This window comes from Chiloscyllium plagiosum, unplaced genomic scaffold (assembly GCF_037043375.1).
Source record: "Chiloscyllium plagiosum isolate Xiang-an unplaced genomic scaffold, Cpla_swu_hap1 HiC_scaffold_44, whole genome shotgun sequence".
Classification (NCBI taxonomy): Eukaryota; Metazoa; Chordata; class Chondrichthyes; order Orectolobiformes; family Hemiscylliidae; genus Chiloscyllium; species Chiloscyllium plagiosum.
Window position 1 is genome coordinate 7,402,988 of NW_028270182.1, and position 23,794 is coordinate 7,426,781.

Sequence of the window (23,794 nt, forward strand, 5' to 3'; positions counted from 1 at the left end):
AGGAGCAGGAACAGGAGCAGGAGCAGGAGCAGGAACAGGAGCAGGAGCAGGAGCAGGAATAGGAACAGGAACAGGAACAGGAGCAGGAGCAGGAACAGGAGCAGGAGCAGGAGCAGGAACAGGAGCAGGAGCAGGAATAGGAACAGGAACAGGAGCAGGAGCAGGAGCAGGAATAGGAGCAGGAGCAGGAGCAGGAGCAGGAACAGGAACAGGAGCAGGAACAGGAGCAGGAGCAGGAGCAGGAACAGGAACAGGAACAGGAGCAGGAACAGGAGCAGGAACAGGAACAGGAGCAGGAGCAGGAGCAGGAGCAGGAACAGGAGCAGGAGCAGGAAGAGGAACAGGAACAGGAACCGGAGCAGGAATAGGAGCAGGAGCAGGATCAGGAACAGGAGCAGGAACAGGAGCAGGAGCAGGAGCAGGAGCAGGAAGAGGAACAGGAACAGGAACCGGAGCAGGAATAGGAGCAGGAGCAGGAACAGGAACAGGACCAGGGACAGGAGCAGGAGCAGGAGCAGGAGCAGGAGCAGGAGCAGGGACAGGAGCAGGAACAGGAGCAGGAGCAGGAGCAGGAACAGGAGCAGGAGCAGGAACAGGAGCAGGAACAGGAGCAGGAGCAGGAGCAGGAGCAGGAACAGGAGCAGGAGCAGGAGCAGGAACAGGAGCAGGAGCAGGAGCAGGAACAGGAACAGGAACAGGAACAGGAACAGGGACAGGAGCAGGGACAGGAACAGGAGCAGGAGCAGGAAAAGGAACAGGAGCAGGAACAGGAACAGGAGCAGGAGCAGGAGCAGGAGCAGGGACAGGAGCAGGAACAGGAGCAGGAGCAGGAGCAGGAGCAGGAGCAGGGACAGGAGCAGGAACAGGAGCAGGAGCAGGAGCAGGAGCAGGAGCAGGAGCAGGGACAGGAACAGGAGCAGGAGCAGGAGCAGGAGCAGGAGCCGGAACAGGAACAGGAGCAGGGACAGGAACAGGAGCAGGAGCAGGAGCAGGAGCAGGAACAGGAGCAGGAACAGGAACAGGAACAGGAGCAGGAGCAGGAGCAGGAGCAGGAACAGGAACAGGAGCAGGAACAGGAACAGGAGCAGGAGCAGGAGCAGGAGCAGGAACAGGAACAGGAACAGGAACAGGAGCAGGGACAGGAACAGGAGCAGGAGCAGGAACAGGAACAGGAACAGGAGCAGGAACAGGAGCAGGAACAGGAGCAGGAGCAGGAGCAGGAACAGGAACAGGAACAGGAACAGGAGCAGGGACAGGAACAGGAGCAGGAGCAGGAACAGGAGCAGGAACAGGAGCAGGAACAGGAGCAGGAGCAGGAGCAGGAGCAGGAGCAGGAGCAGGAACAGGAGCAGGAGCAGGAGCAGGAACAGGAGCAGGAGCAGGAGCAGGAGCAGGAACAGGAACAGGAGCAGGAGCAGGAACAGGAACAGGAGCAGGAACAGGAGCAGGAGCAGGAGCAGGAGCAGGAGCAGGAGCAGGGACAGGAACAGGAGCAGGAACAGGAGCAGGAGCAGGAGCAGGAGCAGGAACAGGAGCAGGAGCAGGAGCAGGAGCAGGAACAGGAGCAGGAGCAGGAGCAGGAGCAGGAACAGGAACAGGAGCAGGGACAGGAACAGGAGCAGGAGCAGGAGCAGGAGCAGGAACAGGAGCAGGAGCAGGAACAGGAACAGGAACAGGAACAGGAACAGGAGCAGGGACAGGAGCAGGAGCAGGAACAAGAGCAGGAACAGGAACAGGAACAGGAGCAGGGACAGGAACAGGAGCAGGAGCAGGAGCAGGAGCAGGAACAGGAGCAGGAACAGGAGCAGGAGCAGGAGCAGGAGCAGGAACAGGAGCAGGAGCAGGAGCAGGAGCAGGAACAGGAGCAGGAGCAGGAACAGGAACAGGAACAGGAACAGGAGCAGGGACAGGAACAGGAGCAGGAGCAGGAGCAGGAGCAGGAGCAGGAGCAGGAACAGGAGCAGGAACAGGAACAGGAACAGGAGCAGGAGCAGGAGCAGGAGCAGTAGCAGGAGCAGGGACAGGAGCAGGAGCAGGAGCAGGAGCAGGAACAGGAACAGGAACAGGAGCAGGAGCAGGAACAGGAGCAGGAGCAGGAACAGGAACAGGAGCAGGAGCAGGAGCAGGAGCAGGAACAGGAGCAGGAGCAGGAGCAGGAGCAGGAGCAGGAGCAGGAGCAGGAACAGGAACAGGAGCAGGAGCAGGAGCAGGAGCAGGAGCAGGAGCAGGAGCAGGAACGGGAGCGGGAACAGGAGCAGGAGCAGGAACAGAAACAGGATCAGGGGCAGGAGCAGGAACAGGAGCAGGAACAGGAACAGGAGCAGGAACAGGAGCAGGAACAGGAACAGGAGCAGGAGCAGGAGCAGGAGCAGGAGCAGGAACAGGAGCAGGAGCAGGAACAGGAGCAGGAGCAGGAGCAGGAACAGGAGCAGGAACAGGAACAGGAGCAGGAGCAGGAGCAGGAGCAGGAACAGGAGCAGGAGCAGGAACAGGAACAGGAACAGGAACAGGAACAGGAACAGGAGCAGGAACAGGAGCAGGAGCAGGGACAGGAGCAGGAACAGGAACAGGAGCAGGAACAGGATCAGGGACAGAAGCAGGAGCAGGAGCAGGAACAGGAGCAAAAGCAGGAACAGGAGCAAGAGCAGGAGCAGGAACAGGAGCAGGAGCAGAAACAGGAACAGGAGCAGGAACAGGAGCAGGAACAGGAACAGGAACAGGATCAGGAGCAGGAGCAGGAACAGGAACAGGAACAGAAACAGGATCAGGGGCAGGAGCAGGAACAGAAACAGGATCAGGGGCAGGAGCAGGAACAGGAACAGGAACAGGAACAGAAACAGGATCAGGGGCAGGAGCAGGAGCAGGAGCAGGAACAAGAACCGGAACAGGAGCAGGAGCAGGAGCAGGAGCAGGAACAAGAACCGGAGCAGGAGCAGGAGCAGGAGCAGGAACAGGAGCAGGAACAGGAACAGGAGCAGGAACAGGAGCAGGAGCAGGAATAGGAACAGGAGCAGGAGCAGGAGCAGGAATAGGAGCAGGAGCAGGAATAGGAACAGGAGCAGGAACAGGAGCAGGAACAGGAGCAGGAGCAGGGACAGGAACAGGAACCGGAGCAGGAATAGGAGCAGGAACAGGAACAGGAACCGGAGCAGGAATAGGAGCAGGAACAGGAGCAGGAGCAGGAGCCGGAACAGGAGCAGGAGCAGGAATAGGAGCAGGAGCAGGAATAGGAACAGGAGCAGGAACAGGAGCAGGAACAGGAGCAGGAGCAGGAGCAGGAACAGGAGCAGGAACAGGAGCAGGAGCAGGAGCAGGAGCAGGAGCAGGAAGAGGAACAGGAGCAGGAGCAGGAAGAGGAACAGGAACAGGAACCGGAGCAGGAATAGGAGCAGGAGCAGGAGCAGGAGCAGGAACAGGAGCAGGAGCAGGAGCAGGAACAGGAACAGGAACAGGAACAGGAGCAGGAGCAGGAACAGGAGCAGGAGCAGGAGCAGGAGCAGGGACAGGAGCAGGAACAGGAGCAGGAGCAGGAGCAGGAACAGGAGCAGGAGCAGGAGCAGGAACAGGAACAGGAACAGGAACAGGAGCAGGAGCAGGAACAGGAGCAGGAACAGGAGCAGGAGCAGGGACAGGAGCAGGAACAGGAGCAGGAGCAGGAGCAGGAACAGGAACAGGAACAGGAACAGGAACAGGAGCAGGAGCAGGAATAGGAGCAGGAGCAGGAATAGGAACAGGAGCAGGAACAGGAGCAGGAGCAGGAGCAGGAGCAGGAGCAGGAACAGGAGCAGGAACAGGAACAGGAGCAGGAGCAGGAACAGGAGCAGGAGCAGGAGCAGGAACAGGAGCAGGAGCAGGAGCAGGAATAGGAACAGGAACAGGAACAGGAGCAGGAGCAGGAACAGGAGCAGGAGCAGGAGCAGGAACAGGAGCAGGAGCAGGAATAGGAACAGGAACAGGAGCAGGAGCAGGAGCAGGAATAGGAGCAGGAGCAGGAGCAGGAGCAGGAACAGGAACAGGAGCAGGAACAGGAGCAGGAGCAGGAGCAGGAACAGGAACAGGAACAGGAGCAGGAACAGGAGCAGGAACAGGAACAGGAGCAGGAGCAGGAGCAGGAGCAGGAACAGGAGCAGGAGCAGGAAGAGGAACAGGAACAGGAACCGGAGCAGGAATAGGAGCAGGAGCAGGATCAGGAACAGGAGCAGGAACAGGAGCAGGAGCAGGAGCAGGAGCAGGAAGAGGAACAGGAGCAGGAGCAGGAAGAGGAACAGGAACAGGAACCGGAGCAGGAATAGGAGCAGGAGCAGGAACAGGAACAGGACCAGGGACAGGAGCAGGAGCAGGAGCAGGAGCAGGAGCAGGAGCAGGGACAGGAGCAGGAACAGGAGCAGGAGCAGGAGCAGGAACAGGAGCAGGAGCAGGAGCAGGAGCAGGAGCAGGAACAGGAGCAGGAACAGGAGCAGGAGCAGGAGCAGGAGCAGGAACAGGAGCAGGAGCAGGAGCAGGAACAGGAGCAGGAACAGGAGCAGGAGCAGGAGCAGGAGCAGGAACAGGAACAGGAACAGGGACAGGAGCAGGGACAGGAACAGGAGCAGGAGCAGGAGCAGGAGCAGGAGCAGGAAAAGGAACAGGAGCAGGAACAGGAACAGGAGCAGGAGCAGGAGCAGGAGCAGGGACAGGAGCAGGAGCAGGGACAGGAACAGGAGCAGGAGCAGGAGCAGGAGCAGGAGCAGGGACAGGAGCAGGAACAGGAGCAGGAGCAGGAGCAGGAGCAGGAGCAGGGACAGGAACAGGAACAGGAGCAGGAACAGGAGCAGGGACAGGAGCAGGAACAGGAACAGGAACAGGAACAGGTGCAGGAGCAGGAACAGGAGCAGGAACAGGAACAGGAGCAGGAACAGGAACAGGAGCAGGAGCAGGAGCAGGAGCAGGAACAGGAACAGGAGCAGGGACAGGAGCAGGAGCAGGGACAGGAACAGGAGCAGGAGCAGGAGCAGGAGCAGGAGCAGGAACAGGAGCAGGAACAGGAACAGGAGCAGGAACAGGAACAGGAGCAGGAGCAGGAGCAGGAGCAGGAACAGGAACAGGAGCAGGGACAGGAACAGGAGCAGGAGCAGGAACAGGAGCAGGAACAGGAGCAGGAGCAGGAGCAGGAGCAGGAGCAGGGACAGGAACAGGAGCAGGAGCAGGAGCAGGAGCAGGAGCAGGGACAGGAGCAGGAACAGGAGCAGGAGCAGGAGCAGGAGCAGGAACAGGAACAGGAACAGGAACAGGAGCAGGGACAGGAACAGGAGCAGGAGCAGGAACAGGAGCAGGAACAGGAGCAGGAACAGGAGCAGGAGCAGGAGCAGGAGCAGGAGCAGGAGCAGGAGCAGGAACAGGAGCAGGAGCAGGAGCAGGAGCAGGAGCAGGAGCAGGAACAGGAACAGGAGCAGGAACAGGAGCAGGAGCAGGAGCAGGAACAGGAACAGGAGCAGGAGCAGGAGCAGGAACAGGAACAGGAGCAGGAGCAGGAGCAGGAGCAGGAACAGGAACAGGAGCAGGAGCAGGGACAGGAGCAGGAGCAGGAGCAGGAACAGGAGCAGGAGCAGGAACAGGAGCAGGAGCAGGAGCAGGAGCAGGGACAGGAGCAGGAGCAGGAGCAGGAGCAGGAGCAGGAGCAGGAGCAGGAACAGGAGCAGGAACAGGAGCAGGAGCAGGGACAGGAGCAGGAGCAGGAGCAGGAGCAGGAGCAGGAGCAGGGACAGGAGCAGGAGCAGGAGCAGGAGCAGGGACAGGAGCAGGAGCAGGAACAGGAACAGGAGCAGGAGCAGGGACAGGAGCAGGAGCAGGAGCAGGAGCAGGAGCAGGAGCAGGAGCAGGAACAGGAGCAGGAACAGGAGCAGGAACAGGAACAGGAGCAGGAGCAGGAACAGGAGCAGGAACAGGAGCAGGAGCAGGAGCAGGAACAGGAGCAGGAGCAGGAGCAGGAACAGGAACAGGAACAGGAACAGGAGCAGGGACAGGAACAGGAGCAGGAGCAGGAACAGGAGCAGGAACAGGAGCAGGAACAGGAGCAGGAACAGGAGCAGGAACAGGAGCAGGAGCAGGAGCAGGAACAGGAACAGGAACAGGAACAGGAGCAGGGACAGGAACAGGAGCAGGAGCAGGAACAGGAGCAGGAACAGGAGCAGGAACAGGAGCAGGAGCAGGAGCAGGAGCAGGAGCAGGAGCAGGGACAGGAACAGGAGCAGGAGCAGGAGCAGGAGCAGGAACAGGAGCAGGAGCAGGAGCAGGAACAGGAACAGGAGCAGGAGCAGGAACAGGAGCAGGAGCAGGAACAGGAGCAGGAGCAGGAGCAGGAGCAGGAGCAGGAGCAGGAGCAGGAACAGGAGCAGGAACAGGAACAGGAACAGGAACAGGAACAGGAACAGGAACAGGAACAGGAGCAGGGACAGGAACAGGAGCAGGAGCAGGAACAGGAACAGGAACAGGAACAGGAGCAGGGACAGGAACAGGAGCAGGAGCAGGAACAGGAACAGGAACAGGAGCAGGAGCAGGAGCAGGAGCAGGAACAGGAACAGGAACAGGAACAGGAGCAGGGACAGGAACAGGAGCAGGAGCAGGAACAGGAACAGGAGCAGGAGCAGGAGCAGGAGCAGGAGCAGGAGCAGGAGCAGGGACAGGAACAGGAGCAGGAGCAGGAGCAGGAGCAGGAGCAGGAGCAGGGACAGGAGCAGGAACAGGAGCAGGAGCAGGAGCAGGAGCAGGAACAGGAGCAGGAGCAGGAGCAGGAGCAGGAGCAGGAACAGGAGCAGGAGCAGGAACAGGAACAGGAACAGGAATAGGAGCAGGAGCAGGGACAGGAACAGGAGCAGGAGCAGGAGCAGGAGCAGGAGCAGGAACAGGAGCAGGAACAGGAACAGGAACAGGAACAGGAGCAGGGACAGGAACAGGAGCAGGAGCAGGAGCAGGAGCAGGAATAGGAACAGGAACAGGAACAGGAACAGGAGCAGCAACAGGAGCAGGAACAGGAGCAGGAGCAGGGACAGGAGCAGGGACAGGAGCAGGAGCAGGAGCAGGAGCAGGAACAGGAGCAGGAGCAGGAGCAGGAGCAGGAACAGGAACAGGAGCAGGAGCAGGAGCAGGAGCAGGAACAGGAACAGGAGCAGGAGCAGGAATAGGAACAGGAGCAGGAGCAGGAACAGGAACAGGAGCAGGGACAGGAGCAGGAGCAGGAGCAGGAACAGGAGCAGGAACAGGAGCAGGAGCAGGAACAGGAGCAGGAGCAGGAGCAGGAACAGGAGCAGGAGCAGGAGCAGGAACAGGAGCAGGAACAGGAGCAGGAGCAGGAGCAGGAACAGGAGCAGGAACAGGAGCAGGAGCAGGAGCAGGAACAGGAACAGGAGCAGGAGCAGGAACAGGAGCAGGAGCAGGAACAGGAACAGGAGCAGGAGCAGGAACAGGAGCAGGAGCAGGAGCAGGAACAGGAGCAGGAACAGGAGCAGGAGCAGGAGCAGGAGCAGGAACAGGAGCAGGAACAGGAGCAGGAACAGGAACAGGAGCAGGAGCAGGAGCAGGAACAGGAACAGGAGCAGGAGCAGGAACAGGAGCAGGAGCAGGAGCAGGGACAGGAGCAGGAACAGGAGCAGGAGCAGGAGCAGGAACAGGAACAGGAACAGGAGCAGGAGCAGGAGCAGGAACAGGAACAGGAGCAGGGACAGGAGCAGGAGCAGGAGCAGGAGCAGGAGCAGGAACAGGAGCAGGAGCAGGGACAGGAGCAGGAACAGGAGCAGGAGCAGGAGCAGGGACAGGAGCAGGAGCAGGAACAGGAACAGGAACAGGAGCAGGAGCAGGAACAGGAACAGGAGCAGGAGCAGGAGCAGGAACAGGAGCAGGAGCAGGGACAGGAGCAGGAACAGGAGCAGGAGCAGGAACAGGAGCAGGAGCAGGGACAGGAGCAGGAACAGGAGCAGGAGCAGGAGCAGGAGCAGGAGCAGGAACAGGAACAGGAGCAGGAGCAGGAACAGGAGCAGGAGCAGGAACAGGAACAGGAGCAGCAACAGGAACAGGAGCAGGAGCAGGAACAGGAGCAGGAGCAGGAGCAGGAGCAGGAACAGGAGCAGGAACAGGAGCAGGAGCAGGAGCAGGAACAGGAACAGGAGCAGGACCAGGAACAGGATCAGGAGCAGGAGCAGGAACAGGAACAGGAGCAGGAGCAGGAGCAGGAGCAGGAACAGGAGCAGGAACAGGAGCAGGAACAGGAACAGGAGCAGGAACAGGAGCAGGAGCAGGGACAGGAGCAGGAGCAGGAACAGGAGCAGGAGCAGGAGCAGGAGCAGGAGCAGGAGCAGGAACAGGAGCAGGAACAGGAGCAGGAACAGGAACAGGAACAGGAGCAGGAACAGGAGCAGGAACAGGAACAGGAACAGGAACAGGAGCAGGAACAGGAACAGGAACAGGTGCAGGAGCAAGAACAGGAGCAGGAACAGGAGCAGGAACAGGAACAGGAACAGGAGCAGGAACAGGAGCAGGAACAGGAACAGGAGCAGGAACAGGAACAGGAGCAGGAACAGGAGCAGGAGCAGGAACAGGAGCAGGAACAGGAGCAGGAACAGGAACAGGAGCAGGAACAGGAACAGGAACAGGAGCAGGAGCAGGAACAGGAGCAGGAGCAGGAGCAGGAACAGGAGCAGGAGCAGGAGCAGGGACAGGGACAGGGACAGGGACAGGAACAGGAGCAGGAGCAGGAGCAGGAGCAGGAGCAGGAACAGGAACAGGAACAGGAACAGGAGCAGGAACAGGAGCAGGAGCAGGAGCAGGAGCAGGAACAGGAGCAGGAGCAGGAGCAGGAACAGGAGCAGGAACAGGAACAGGAGCAGGAACAGGAGCAGGAACAGGAGCAGGAGCAGGAGCAGGAGCAGGAACAGGAGCAGGAGCAGGAGCAGGAGCAGGAACAGGAGCAGGAGCAGGAGCAGGAACAGGAGCAGGAACAGGAGCAGGAACAGGAACAGGAGCAGGAACAGGAGCAGGAACAGGAGCAGGAGCAGGAGCAGGAGCAGGAACAGGAGCAGGAACAGGAACAGGAGCAGGAACAGGAGCAGGAACAGGAGCAGGAACAGGAACAGGAGCAGGAGCAGGAACAGGAGCAGGAGCAGGAGCAGGAGCAGGAGCAGGAGCAGGAACAGGAGCAGGAGCAGGAGCAGGAGCAGGAGCAGGAGCAGGAACAGGAGCAGGAGCAGGAGCAGGAGCAGGAGCAGGAACAGGAGCAGGAGCAGGAGCAGGAACAGGAGCAGGAACAGGAGCAGGAACAGGAACAGGAGCAGGAGCAGGAACAGGAGCAGGAGCAGGAACAGGAGCAGGAACAGGAGCAGGAACAGGAGCAGGAACAGGAGCAGGAGCAGGAACAGGAGCAGGAACAGGAGCAGGAGCAGGAGCAGGAGCAGGAGCAGGAACAGGAGCAGGAACAGGAGCAGGAACAGGAGCAGGAACAGGAACAGGAGCAGGAGCAGGAACAGGAGCAGGAACAGGAGCAGGAGCAGGAGCAGGAGCAGGAGCAGGAACAGGAGCAGGAACAGGAGCAGGAACAGGAACAGGAGCAGGAGCAGGAACAGGAGCAGGAACAGGAGCAGGAACAGGAGCAGGAGCAGGAGCAGGAGCAGGAGCAGGAGCAGGAACAGGAGCAGGAACAGGAGCAGGAACAGGAACAGGAGCAGGAGCAGGAACAGGAGCAGGAGCAGGAACAGGAGCAGGAACAGGAGCAGGAACAGGAACAGGAGCAGGAGCAGGAGCAGGAGCAGGAACAGGAGCAGGAGCAGGAGCAGGAACAGGAACAGGAGCAGGAGCAGGAGCAGGAGCAGGAGCAGGAACAGGAACAGGAACAGGAGCAGGAACAGGAACAGGAACAGGAACAGGAGCAGGAGCAGGAACAGGAGCAGGAGCAGGAGCAGGAGCAGGAACAGGAGCAGGAACAGGAACAGGAACAGGAGCAGGAACAGGAGCAGGAGCAGGAGCAGGAACAGGAGCAGGAGCAGGAGCAGGAGCAGGAACAGGAACAGCAGCAGGAACAGGAGCAGGAACAGGAGCAGGAACAGGTGCAGGAACAGGAGCAGGAGCAGGAACAGGAACAGGAGCAGGAACAGGAGCAGGAGCAGGAACAGGAACAGGAGCAGGAACAGGAGCAGGAACAGGAACAGGAACAGGAGCAGGAACAGGAGCAGGAGCAGGAGCAGGAAGAGGAACAGGAGCAGGAACAGGAGCAGGAACAGGAGCAGGAGCAGGAGCAGGAACAGGAGCAGGGACAGGAACAGGAGCAGGAACCGGAGCAGGGACAGGAACAGGAGCAGGAGCAGGAGCAGGAACAGGAACTGAGTCCACTCTGTCCATCCAGCTCCTGATGTGATGACAGCTGACCTTTTCAGCTTGACCCCCCCCCAACACCCGTTCCCCACTCCTCCTTCCCTAATTTACCCCCCTGTTACCCCAGAAACCATCCTCCCCAACAGCATTGCCGCGTGGTTACAGTACACACTGAGGCCGTTCCCAACCCAGTCATACTACCCCACCCACCAGGGCTCCGAAAGACCAGCTCCACCCTCACGTCCTTCAGTCTGTGAAACTTGAAAGGGTTCAGAAAAGATTTACAAGGATGTTGCCAGGGTTGGAGGGTTTGAGCTACAGGGAAAGGCTGAACAGGCTGGGGCTGTTTTCCCTGGAGCGTCGGAGGCTGAGGGGTGACCGTATAGAGGTTTACAAAATTATGAGGGGCATGGATAGGGTAAATAGGCAAAGTCTTTTCCCTGGGGTCAGGGAGTCCAGAACTAGAGGGTATAGGTTTAGGGTGAGAGGGGAAAGATATAAAAGAGACCTAAGGGGCAACTTTTTCACACAGAGGGTGGTGTGTGTATGGAATGAGCTGCCAGAGGAAGTGGTGGAGGCTGGTACAATTACAACATTTGAGAGGCATTTGGATGAGTATATGAATTGGAAGGGTTTGGAGGGATATGGGCCGGGTGCTGGCTGGTGGGACTAGATTGGGTTGGGATATCTGGTCAGCATGGACGGGTTGGGCCGAAGGGTCTGTTTCTGTGCTGTACATCTCGATGAAACTGGATGTGGGCATCACTGGCTGGGCCCAGAATTTATCGCCAATCCCCTAACTGCCCTGGAGGGCAATTAAGGGTCCACATAATGGGTCTGGAGTCACGTGTAGGCCTGAATGACATGGTTGAACTGGACGGGTCTCCACCCCCCCCCCCCCCCCCCCCCCCCCAACCAATAATCAATGATGGATTCGTGATCAGCGTTTTGACGCGTAACTGCAGATTTCTGTTTCCAATGGAATTCAAACTCGGCTGTGGCGAGTTTCGAACCTGGGACATTAGCTGGGTCCCTGGATCAACCAGTCCAGCTGGAACGAAATGCCAGTCACCTCCAGGGGCAAGGGCTGAAGAGTAAAACAGAGGGAAAGCTTTAAAGGAGATGTTTGCAAGACAGAGGGTGGTCATTGCCTGATGAAGGGCTTTTGCCCGAAATGTCGGTTTTCCTGCTCCTCGGGTGTTTTTCCAGCGCCACACTCTTGACTCTGATCTCCAGCATCTGCAGTGCCCACTTCTGCCCAGTGCCTGGAATTCCCTGCCAGGGGAGGTGATGGAGACAGGTACACGGCCAGGCAGGGCATAGAGGGATACGGACACTGTAGAGGCAAAAGGTTTGTAGTTTGGAAAGGTGAGATGTGTGGGTCAAAGGGCAAATACGGGGGGTGGGAAAGGACCTGGGCCGAGGAAATGGAATTAGCGTGGGTGGACATTTTGGGTCAGCACGGAGCTCAATGGGCCGAAGGGCAAATACAGCGACGGGGAAGGACATGGGCTGAGGAAATGGGGTTAGCGTCGGCGGACATTTGGGTCAGCATGGAGCACGATGGGCCAAGGGACACCATGACATTGTTGGCGAGGTGAGAGCGTGTGGTGGGTTGTCCCTCGCTGATGGGGAGGGGGGTTTGTTGGAGATTGTTAAACCCCCGCCCCACTCCCCGGCACTGACCCGTTTCCCCCCCCCCCCTCCCCCCCCCCGCCCGCTCACCTGGTTGGACGGTGAGGGTCACCTCGGAGCAGAGCTTCCTGCGGTGAGGCCGGAGGGTGGTGACCCAGCATCTGTAGGTGCCCTCGTCCCCCTGGGAGAGTCCGCCGATGGACAGGCCGGCGTCTCCGGTGGTGAACCAGCGGCGCCTCATGCTGGTGCGGTGGGTGAAACGGTCGCCGCGCTCCTCAGTGTCCCCTGGCCCCTCGCTGTCCCAGCCGTACACCAGCCGCTCACCCTGACCCCTGACCCCACCGCTGTCCAGCTGCCACACCACCATGTGCCTCCCGGGGCTTCGGCCCCTCCAGGCGAAGGCGCACGGCAGGAGGACCCCGTCTCCAAGTCTCCCCCGGACGGTGAGCGGATCCCGCCGACTTCGCCCCTCGCAGGTCAGCTCTGCTGTGGGCGTGGGGGGAGAGAGTGGGGGGGGGGGGGGGGACGATTAAACCCTCTGTCGCAAAATACCATCCCCCGCCCCTCGCCGATATGGAGCAAGGGTTTGCGTCCCTGCATCGCTCTCGCCACGGCCCGACAAATTACACAGCAAGATCCCGACAGTCAGCCCACAACAGTCTGGCCCTCCCCCCCCACCCCACCACCACCATAGACTCACAGTGGGGATGGGAGGGGAGTGAGGGGTGGTGGAGAGTGGGGGTGTGGAGAAGGGGGGAGTGGGGGCAGGGGGTGGTTAAGGGGAATGGTGGGGAGGGGAACGTTGGGAAGGGGCTTCCCGTGTTGACCTCTGTCTAGCGTCCTGGGAGAACTTTAGAGGTTTCTATGAGACCTCCACTCCCTCCCCTTCCTCGACACTCCATGCATTACCGAATCAGAGAATCCCTGCAGTGTGGAAGCACGCCACTCGACCCATCGAGTCCACACTGACCCTTCGAGGGGCATCCCAACCAGTCCCCACCCATTGTCCTTGTAACCCTGCACTTCCCACAGCCATTCCACCCTAACCTGCACATCCCTGGACACTATGGGACAATTTAGCACGGCCAATCCACCCTAACCTGCACATCCCTGGGCACTATGGGACAATTTAGCACGGCCAATCCACCCTAACCTGCACATCCCTGGGCACTATGGGACAATTTAGCACGGCCAATCCACCCTAACCTGCACATCCCTGGACACTATGGAACAATTTAGCACGGCCAATCCACCCTAACCTGCACATCCCTGGACACTATGGGACAATTTAGCATGGCCAATCCACCCTAACCTGCACATCCCTGGGCACTATGGGACAATTTAGCACGGCCAATCCACCCTAACCTGCACATCCCTGGGCACTATGGGACAATTTAGCACGGCCAATCTACCCTAACCTGCACATCCCTGGGCACTATGGGACAATTTAGCACGGCCAATCCACCCTAACCTGCACATCCCTGGGCACTATGGGACAATTTAGCACGGCCAATCCACCCTAACCTGCACATCCCTGGACACTATGGGACAATTTAGCACGGCCAATCCACCCTAACCTGCACATCCCTGGGCACTATGGGACAATTTAACACGGCCAATCCACCCTAACCTGCACATCCCTGGACACTATGGAACAATTTAGCATGGCCAATCCACCCTAACCTGCACATCCCTGGGCACTATGGGACAATTTAGCACGGCCAATCCACCCTAACCTGCACATCCCTGGGCACTATGGGACAATTTAGCACGGCCAATCTACCCTAACCTGCACATCCCTGGGCACTATGGGACAATTTAGCACGGCCAATCCACCCTAACCTGCACATCCCTGGGCACTATGGGACAATTTAGCACGGCCAATCCACCCTAACCTGCACATCCCTGGACACTATGGGACAATTTAGCACGGCCAATCCACCCTAACCTGCACATCCCTGGACACTATGGAACAATTTAGCACGGCCAATCCACCCTAACCTGCACATCCCTGGGCACTATGGGACAATTTAGCACGGCCAATCTACCCTAACCTGCACATCCCTGGGCACTATGGGACAATTTAGCACGGCCAATCCACCCTAACCTGCACATCCCTGGGCACTATGGGACAATTTAGCACGGCCAATCCACCTTAACCTGCACATCCCTGGGCACTGTGGGACAATTTAGCACGGCCAATCTACCCTAACCTGCACATCCCTGGGCACTATGGGACAATTTAGCACGGCCAATCCACCCTAACCTGCACATCCCTGGGCACTATGGGACAATTTAGCACGGCCAATCCACCTTAACCTGCACATCCCTGGGCACTGTGGGGCAATTTAGCACGGCCAATCCACCCTAACCTGCACATCCCTGGGCACTGTGGGGCAATTTAGCACGGCCAATCCACCCCAACCTGCACATCTTTGGACTGTGGGAGGAAACTGGAGGACATGGGGAGAATGAGCAAGTTAGGAGTGGTCTTTAAAAAACTGTAAACAAAGCTGAGAAAGTACCCATATGTTTCACTGCACAGTGCTGGTTATAGTTTCTCCTGTTAACTCTGATGGATGGTTCCTGTGTTTTGTGCAGCTACAAGTTGCACAGAGTTGGATGGGTGGTCTTTGGGAAGGGGAGAGAGAGCTGGGGATGGGGTCAGTTTGAGAGCTTTCAAACACAAAGCTGGGTGGCAGGGTGAAATGTGAGGAGGATGTTAGGAGATTACAGGGTGACCTGGACAGGTTAGGTGAGTGGTCAGATGCATGGCAGATGCAGTTTAATGTGGATAAATGTATGGTTATCCACTTTGGTGGCAAGAACAGGAAGGCAGATTACTACCTCAATGGGGTCACGTTAGGTAAAGGGGCAGTACAGAGAGATCTGGGTGTTCTTGTACACCAGTCAATGAAGGTAAGCATGCAGGTACAGCAGGTAGTGAAGAAGGCTAATAGCATGCTGGCCTTCATAACAAGAGGGATTGAGTATAGAAGCAAAGAGGTTCTTCTGCAGCTGTACAGGGCCCTGGTGAGACCGCACCTGGAGTACTGTGTGCAGTTCTGGTCTCCAAATTTGAGGAAAGACATTCTGGCTATTGAGGGAGTGCAGGGTAGGTTCACGAGGTCAATTCCTGGAATGGCGGGACTACCTTATGCTGAAAGACTGGAGCGACTGGGCTTGTGTACCTTTGAGTTTAATGTGAAGAAGGGCTTATGCCCGAAACGTCGATTCTCCTGCTCCCTGGATGCTGCCTGACCTGCTGCGCTTTTCCAGCAACACATTTTCAGCTCGCTATCCTTGAGTTTAGAAGAATGAGAGAGGATCTGATTGAGACATATAAGATTATTAAAGGATTGGACACTCTGGAGGCAGGAAGCATGTTTCCACTGATGGGTGAGTCTAGAACCAGAGGACACAGCTTAAAAATACGGGGTAGGCCATTTAGGACAGAGATGAGGAGAAACTTCTTCACCCAGAGAGTGGTGGCTGTGTGGAATGCTCTGCCCCAGAGGGCAGTGGAGGCCCAGTCTCTTGATTCGTTTAAGAAAGGGTTGGATAGAGCTCTCAAGGATAGTGGAATCAAGGGTTATGGAGATAAGGCAGGAACAGGATACTGACTGAGGATGATCAGCCATGATCATATTGAATGGTGGTGCAGGCTCGAAGGGCAGAATGGCCTACGTATTGTCTATTGTCTTCAGGTCATTATGACATTTAGGATTGCCCATCGAACCAGAGGGGGATTTCCCTAACATGCTCCCTCTCCGGAGTTCTCCCACAACAATGTGGAAAAGTCCCTGATAACTTTGTCAACCCTATGTGTGTGTGTGTCTCGCTCTCTCAGGTGAACTGGAGTGAGGGAAGTTTCTGACGGGCGCTAGAAGAATTCACAGGCGTGCTCATTTCCCCACCGCCGTCCCGGGGCGCCTCAAAACATTGGCATTGACGGATGGGGGGAATTATTCAAAACTTTTCAGAAAGAAAACTTTCATGAACGCTCCCTCCTCCCTGGGTCTTGTGGGCAGCACCGCCCCCAGCTGGCGACTCAGAGTTTCTGCAGCTCTCTCTGAGTTAAAAATCTCACACCACCAAAGATGAAAGAGTCACAGAATCATGGAGTCACATTGATGCACAGCACTGAAACAGACCCTTCAGTACAGCTCGTCCATGCCAACCAGATATCCTAATCTAATCCCATTTGCCAGCACTTGGCCCATATCCCTCTGAACCCTTCCTATTGATATACCCATCCAGATGCCTTTTAAATGCTGTCATTGTACCAGCCTCCACCACTTCCTCTGGCAGCACCTTCCACACATGCACCACCCTCTGTGTGAAAATGTTGCCCCTTCGATCCCTTTTATATCTTTCCCCTCTCATCGTAAACCGATGCCCTCGAGTTCTGGACTCCCCCACCCCGGGGAAAAGGCCTTGTCTATCTAAAGAACAAAACAATTTACAGCCCAGGAACAGCCCTCCAAGCCTGAACCGATCCAAATCCACTGTCTAAACCTATCGCCCAATTCCTAAGGATCTGTATCCCTCCGCTCTCCACCTACTCATGCATCTGTCCAGACCTACCTTAAATGAATCTACCTTGCCTGCCTCTACCAACTCTGCTGGCACGCCTTCCAGGCACCTACCACCCTCCGTGTAAAATACTTTCCGCGTGTATCCCCCCTTAAACTTCTATCCTCTCACCTTGAACACGTGACCTCTCATTATTGAATCCCTCACCCTGGGAAAAAGCTTGTCTCTATCCACCCTGTCTATACCCTTCATGATTTTGTAAACCTCAATCAGGTCCCCCCTCAATCTCCTTTATTTCTAATGAAATTAACCCTAACCTACTCAACCCTTCTTCATAGCTAGCACCTTCCACACCAGGCAACATCCTCGCAAACCTTCCCTGCACCCTCTCCAAAGCGCCCATATCCTTTTGGTAATGTGGTGAACAGGATTGTACACAGTATTCTAAACACGGCCGAACCAATGTCTTGTACAATTTTAACATGACCTGCCAGCTCATATACTCAATACCCCGTCCAATGAAGGCTAGCATACTATATGCCCACTCTATCCACCTGTGCAGCAACCTTCAGGGTACAATGGACCTGCACTCCCAGATCTCTCTGCCCAGCAACTTTTCCCAAGGCTCTTCCCTTTTCAGTATAGTTCGCTCCAGAATTAGACTTCCCAAAATGCATCACCTCATATTTGCCCGGGTTGAACTCCATCTGCCACTTTTCCGCCCAACTCTCCAGTCTATCTATACCCTCCTGTATTCTTTGACAGTCCCCTATGCTTTCTGCTACTCCACCAATCTTCATGTCATCTGCAAACTTACAGATCAGACCAACAGTGCCCTCTTCCAGATCATTGATGTATATCACAAACAACAGTGGCCCCAGCACTGACCCCTGTGGAACACCACTGGTCACCTTTCTCCATTTCGAGAAACTCCCTTCAGCTACTACTCTCTGTCTCCTGTTGTTCAACCAGTTCTTTATCCACCTGCTAGAACACCCTGCACACCATGTGACTTCACTTTCTCCATTAGTTTACCATGGGCAATCTTCTTAAACGCCTTACTAAATTCATGATTTTGTAAACCTCTATAAGGTCGCCCCTCAACCTCCGGCAGTGCAGGGAAAACAGCCCCGGCCTGTTCAGCCTCTCCCTGTAGCTCAAACCCTCCAACCCTGGAAACATCCTTCTGAATTTTTTCTGAACCCTTTCAAGTTTCGCAGCATCCTTCCGATAGGAAGGAGGCCAGGATTGCACGCAATATTCCAACAGTGGCCTAACCAACGTCCTGTACAGCTGCAACATGACCTCCCAACTCCTGTACCCAATACTCTGACCGATAAAGGGACTCAAACAAAATTTGTTTAAGATTACATTCCTTGCCAATGCAATCCTGTTGCTATAAATTCTATAATCTCTATAAACCTGCAACTCATTCTAAAAGATGAAAGACTTACAGCAAGCTAGGTTTGTTCAATATATCACATCAGTTGGATGACACTGTAATCTTTTGCTATAAATTCTGTGTCTTATGATCCTGTTCCAGAACCACCTGATGAAGGAGCAGTGCTCCGAAAGCTAGTGCTTCCAGATAAACCTGTTGGACTATAACCTGGTGTTGTGGGATTTTTAACCTTGTCCATCCCAGTTCGACACCAGCTCCTCCACATCAATGTGTGGAACAGGCTGGAGACTGGCCTCCAGCCTCGTGACCCTCAACCCTCCATGCGTTCTGCTGCCCCTCGGAGAGATTAGGAAGCCCACCCTCCCCAACCCAACCCAACCCCCAAAGCCCAGTGAGTTGCTGGATTGCCTTCTCCAACAATGTCTTCCCCACCTCCTCGACCCCGCCAGTGCCCCCTCGCCACCACTGTCCATAATGTCCGACCTTCAGGAAAGCAGGTGGAAGATAGCTCAAGGCCATTCAGTCCGTTGCACCAGTGCTCACCCCTGAAGGACCCTCCCCCACCTCATCCCAAAGGTCTTGCCTTTGGTCTGGAGCCGTTAGGGTTTGAGCTACAGGGAGAGGCTGAACAGGCTGGGGCTGTTTTCCCTGGAGTGTCGGAGGCTGAGGGGTGACCTTATAGAGGTTTACAAAACTATGAGAGGCGTGGACAGGGCAAATTGGCCTTTTTCCCAGGGTAGGGCAAAGTCTTTTCCCTGCGGTGGGGAAGTCCAGAACTCAAGGGGCATAGGTTTAGGGTGAGAGGGGAAAAAGTTAGAAGACACCTGAGGGACAACTTTTTCACGCAGAGGGTGGTACGTGTATGGAATGAGCTGCCAGAGGAAGTGGCGGAGGCTGGTACAATTACAACATTTAAAAGGCAACTGGATGGGGATATGAATGGGAAGGGTTTGGAGGGATATCGGCCAAGTGCTGGCAAATGGGACAAGATTGGGTTGGGATATCTGGTTGACATGGACGGGTTGACCGAAGGGACTGTTTAGATGTTGTACATTTCAACGACTCTATGTGCAGGTTAGGGTGGATTGGCCGTGATAAATTGTCCCATAGTGCCCAGGGATGTGCAGGTTAGGGTGGACTGGCAGTGCTAAATTGTCCTATAGTGCCCAGGGATGTGCAGGTTAGGTCAGGGGTAAATGTTGAGTAATGGGGTCGGGGAATGGGTCTGGGTGGGTCACTCTCCAGAGGGTCGGTGTAGACCTGTTGGGCCGAATAGCCTGTTTCCACATTGTAGGGATTCTCTGATTCGCTGATCCTTTCTGTGTTTACCCAGTCCAGTCAGAGTGGTGGAGTGAAAGTGAGGACCGCAGAGGCTGGAGATCAGAGTCCAGAGTGTGTTGCTGGAAAAGCACAGCAGGTCAGGCAGCATCCGAGGAGCAGGAGAATCGACGTTTCGGGCATAAGCCCTTCATCAGGAGGAGTCATACAGTGTGGAAACAAACCCTTCGGCCCAACCGGTCCATGCCGACCATAATCTCAAACTAACCTTGTCCCACCTGCCTGCGCCTGGCCCATATCCCTCCAAAGCTCCCCTGTTCATGTACTTATCGAAATCCTATTGGAATATTGTAGCCCTCCCCGAGTTGTCCCCCCCACCCTTCCTTCTCAACTCCCCTGAACATAGTCTTCAGAGAATCGCTAGAGAGAAGAGGCCATTTGGCCCATCGAGTCCAATGTACGTAGGACCCTGAGGTGACCATTAGATTACCCCTGAACTTCCATCCCTCCCAGTGTGAAGGGGGGGGGGGGGGTAAACCCTATCCCACTCCCACCGTATCCACTGAGCACATCTCCCCGTTTCCCCACCCAGCTGCCTTCCTCCTGCACTCTGTCAGAGAGCTCTATCCCACCCCTCAGCTGTCCTGACGGTGTAGATCACTACAATGGTATCACATTCAGGGTAATGTTTGAGACTCCTTACCTGCGTCTGATATTGTAGAGAGAAGTAGACAGGCTGAAAGCACCCTGGCCAAGCCCATGGTGTCTCCTCGATATCTGCATAGATCTGACTGGCTGGCTGCGTATAAATGCTCAGAATGTGCTGCTGAAATTCCACACCCACCAAATCCCACACGGTTAACAATCATTGCTCTGTCAAGATGTTTCGGACTTTCCTGGTGAAATTCTTGAATTTCCCCACCTGGGGCTAAACACCCTCAATAACACTCCTAACATCACTCTCTGCCCTGCTTCTATTGAATATGTACAGTCGGGTTTATTGAACAAGAGTTGACTGTGCTTCAGACATCCCCTCCCTCCCCCGGCCCGAAAGAACGGCAGGAAATCTGAAAGTAAAACAGAAACTGTGGGGAAATCTCTGCAGGCTCAGCAGGGAGAACTCAAGAGATCACGTTTCAGATGCAGTGACCCTTCCTCAGAGGCCCCGTTAGGGCAGAACTGTTGCCTGACCGGCTAAGAAACTGGACTGAGGACAGCACAGCAGTCTCTGTGTGTGTGTGTGTGTGAACGTTTGTGTGTCTGAGTGTGTGAGAGAGTGTGTGTGTGTCTGTGGGTGACTGTATGTCTGAGTATCTGTGTGTGACTGTATGTCTGAGTATCTGTGTGTGACTGTGTGTATGAGGGCATGTATGAGGGAGTGTGAGATTGTGTGCGCGTGTGCAGGAGTGTGAGATTGTGTGTGTGTGACAGACTGGGTGTGTGTATTACTGTTGGTGTGACAGACTGTGTGTGACTGTGTGACATTATATATGTGTGTGACTGTGTGTTTGTGTGTGCGTGACAGACTGTGTGTTTGTGTATGAGAGTATGTGTGTGTGTGTCTGTGTGTGTGACAGTATGTGTGTGTGTCTCTGTGTGTGACAGTGTGTGTGTGTGTGTGTGACAGTGTGTGTGTATGTCTGTGTGTGAACGTTAGTGTGTGTGTGAGTGTGTGTGTGTCTGTGTATGAGAGTGTGTGTGTGTGACAGTATGTGTGTCTGTGTGTGTGACAGTATGTCTCTGTGTGACAGTATTGTGTGTGTCTGTGTGTGAATGTTAGTGTGTGTATGTGTGTGCGTGTGTGTCTGTGTATGAGAGTGTGTGTGTGTGACAGTATGTGTGTCTGTGTGTGTGACAGTATGTCTCTGTGTGACAGTATTGTGTGTGTCTGTGTGTGAATGTTAGTGTGTGTGTATGTATGTGTGTGTGAGTGAGTGCATTTGTATGTTTATGGATTTGTGTGTGAATGTGTGTGTGCGTCGGTGTGTCTGTTTGTGTATGAATGAGTGTGACTTGGAGGAGCCGGTGTTGGACTGGGATGGACAAATTTAAAAATCACACACAACACCAGGTTATAGTCCAACAGGTTTAATTGGAAGCACACTAGCTTTCGGGGCGACGCTCCTTCATCAGGTGGTTGTGAAGAATAAGATTGTGAGACACAGAATTTACAGCCAAAGGAGTCCAGGGTCATGGGTTGTGATACAATAAACAATCTTAGATAAAACTTCCATCTTTTAGAATGGGATTTGCTGGTTTCTGGTCTTTGATATGTAAACCCCAGAACTTCTTTGAAATTACATTCTCAAGATAACTCACTTTTTAAAAAATATTTCTTTTTCTTTGAAAAAGTTTTTATTCTTCTATAAAATTATAAAAAATACAAAAAAAGAGAGACAATATAACAATCTTACATTACAAACACGTTAACAGGAAATTCCCTACTACTCTATAGAACACACCAAAACAGTCACAGAAAATATTACAGAACAATCTCTCGACGTTGAGATTCAATAAGTAACAGTACTTTGCGAATGAGCTCAGGCAGACCCAGATTACATTAGACCAACCTCATCCAATTTAGAATGAGCCAGATTAGATAAAATCACCTTGAATTAGCTTAACTCAAATTAAATTGAAATTAAACTAAACTGAATTAAATTCCACCACTCGCCTCACCCCACACTGAGGATCCCAACCACAGCAGCATCAGTATTAAAACCCGCACTTATCAAACTTCCTCCCCCCAGGGGCCCCCAACCCACCAAACCCAGCCCCCCTGGCTTTATAAACACCCTGGTCAGTATTGCCGACACGTCTGTTTCAATGTAATTTATAAAGGGATGTCACGTCTTCGAGAATGGTTCAGATAATGTTGGAGGGGTGTGCTCCATCACCGATCTATCAGACCCAGGGGAATGAAGGATGAGAATTCAATGCCCAGGGGTATCCAATTTTCAGGAAAGACAAAACAAAATTGGTTACCAGGATGTTGCCTGGTCTGGAGCGATGGTCTTACGAGGAAAGGCTGAGGGACTTGAGGCTGTTTTTGTTGGAGAGAAGAAGGTTGAGAGGTGACTTAATAGAGAGATATAAGATAATCAGAGGGTTAGATAGGGTGGACAGGGAGAGCCTTTTTCCTCAGATGGTGATGGCTACCGCAAGGGGACATAACTTTAACTTGAGGGATAATAGATATAGAACAGATGTCAGAGGTAGTTTCTTTACTCAGAGAGTAGTAGGGGCATGGAACGCCCTACAGTAGTAGATTTGCCAGCTTTAAGGGCACTGAAATGTTCATTGGATAGACATATGGATGAGAATGGAATAGTGTAGGTTAGATGACCTTGTTCCACAGGTCGGCACAACATCGAGGGCCGAAGGGCCTGTACTGCGCTGTAATGTTCTATGTTCTATGAAAGGAAAGGGAGGTGGGGAGGCGTTGCTGGTTAAGCAGGAGATTACCAGAATAGTAAGGGAGGACATTAGCTTGGACAGTGTGGAATCTGTATGGGTGGGGCTGCCGTAGGGAGAAAGACATTAGTGAGAGTAGTGTACTGATCACAAAACAGTAGTTGTGAGGCTGGGGGATGGTATCAAACAGGAAATGAGGAATACATGCAGCAAAGGTACAGCATGTGTTATGGGTGGCTTCAATCTACATATTCTCTGGAGTAGCAATGTGATGGAGGAGAATGTGGGAGGGATGGTTTAGAGTCATAGAGATGTGCAGCGTGGAAACAGACCCTTCGGTCCAACCCGTCCATGCTGACCAGATATCCCAACCCAATCTAGTCCCACCTGCCAGCACCAGGCCCATATCCCTCCAAACCCTTCCTATTCATATACCCATCCAGATGCCTCTTAAATGCTGTAATTATACCAGCCTCCACCACTTCCTCTGGCAGCTCATTCCATACACGTACCACACTCTGTGTGAAAACGTTGCCCCTTAGGTCTCTTTTATATCTTTCCCCTCTCACCCTAAACCTATGCCCTCTAGTTCTGGACTCCCCCACCCCAGGGAAAAGACTTTGTCTATTTATCCTATCAATGCCCCTCATAATTTTGTAAACCTCTATAAGGTCACCCCTCAGCCTCCGACCCTCCAGGGAAAACAGCCTCAGCCTGTTCAGCCTCTCCCCGTAGCTCAAACCCTCCATCCTTGTAAGTCTTTTCTGAACCCTTTCAAGTTTCACCGCATCTTTCTGTTCCATGACCATTATGTCGAGGAACCAACTAGAGAGCAAGTCATCCCAGACTGGCGACAGTGGAATGGGAGAGATGATTAATTAACAACATTGTGGTGTGAGATCCTTTGGGGAAGAGTGACCATAATATGGTAGAACATTTTATTAAAGATGGAGAGTTAAAACTGAACTTAAAGAAAGCTGACTTTGATGGGATAAGGCACGCATTGGCTGGGAGAAGCTGGCCAGGGATATTGATGGGGGTTGATGGTGGAGAGGTAATGGAAGGCAGTTAAAGAACACCGACATTTGTACATCCCTGTGAAACGAGGAGAGTAACTCAGCAAGGAAATTCAGGAATTGTGTTAAAGCCAGACAGGAGGCATATAAATTGGCCAAAAAAAAAATGCAGCAAACC

The 23,794-nt window shown here is 54.7% G+C and overlaps 1 protein-coding gene across 2 annotated transcripts in view; it reads right to left on the reverse strand.

Moving 5' to 3' along the window:
* LOC122544384 (uncharacterized) overlaps positions 1 to 20,171 on the reverse strand; it is a 28,643-nt gene extending 8,472 nt beyond the window's left edge. The window contains exons 1-2 of one of the 2 annotated variants that reach the window (XM_087982885.1): positions 19,890 to 20,171; positions 12,061 to 12,453 (exon numbers count right to left, since the gene is read on the reverse strand). In XM_087982885.1, coding sequence (XP_087839011.1) covers positions 12,061 to 12,453; positions 19,890 to 20,055 — 559 coding nt within the window. In that variant the 5' untranslated portion in view covers positions 20,056 to 20,171. Of the gene's footprint in view, positions 1 to 12,060; positions 12,457 to 19,889 lie in introns of both variants that reach the window. The other variant, XM_087982884.1, reaches the window with a different exon arrangement.
* Positions 20,172 to 23,794: the final 3,623 nt, after the last annotated feature.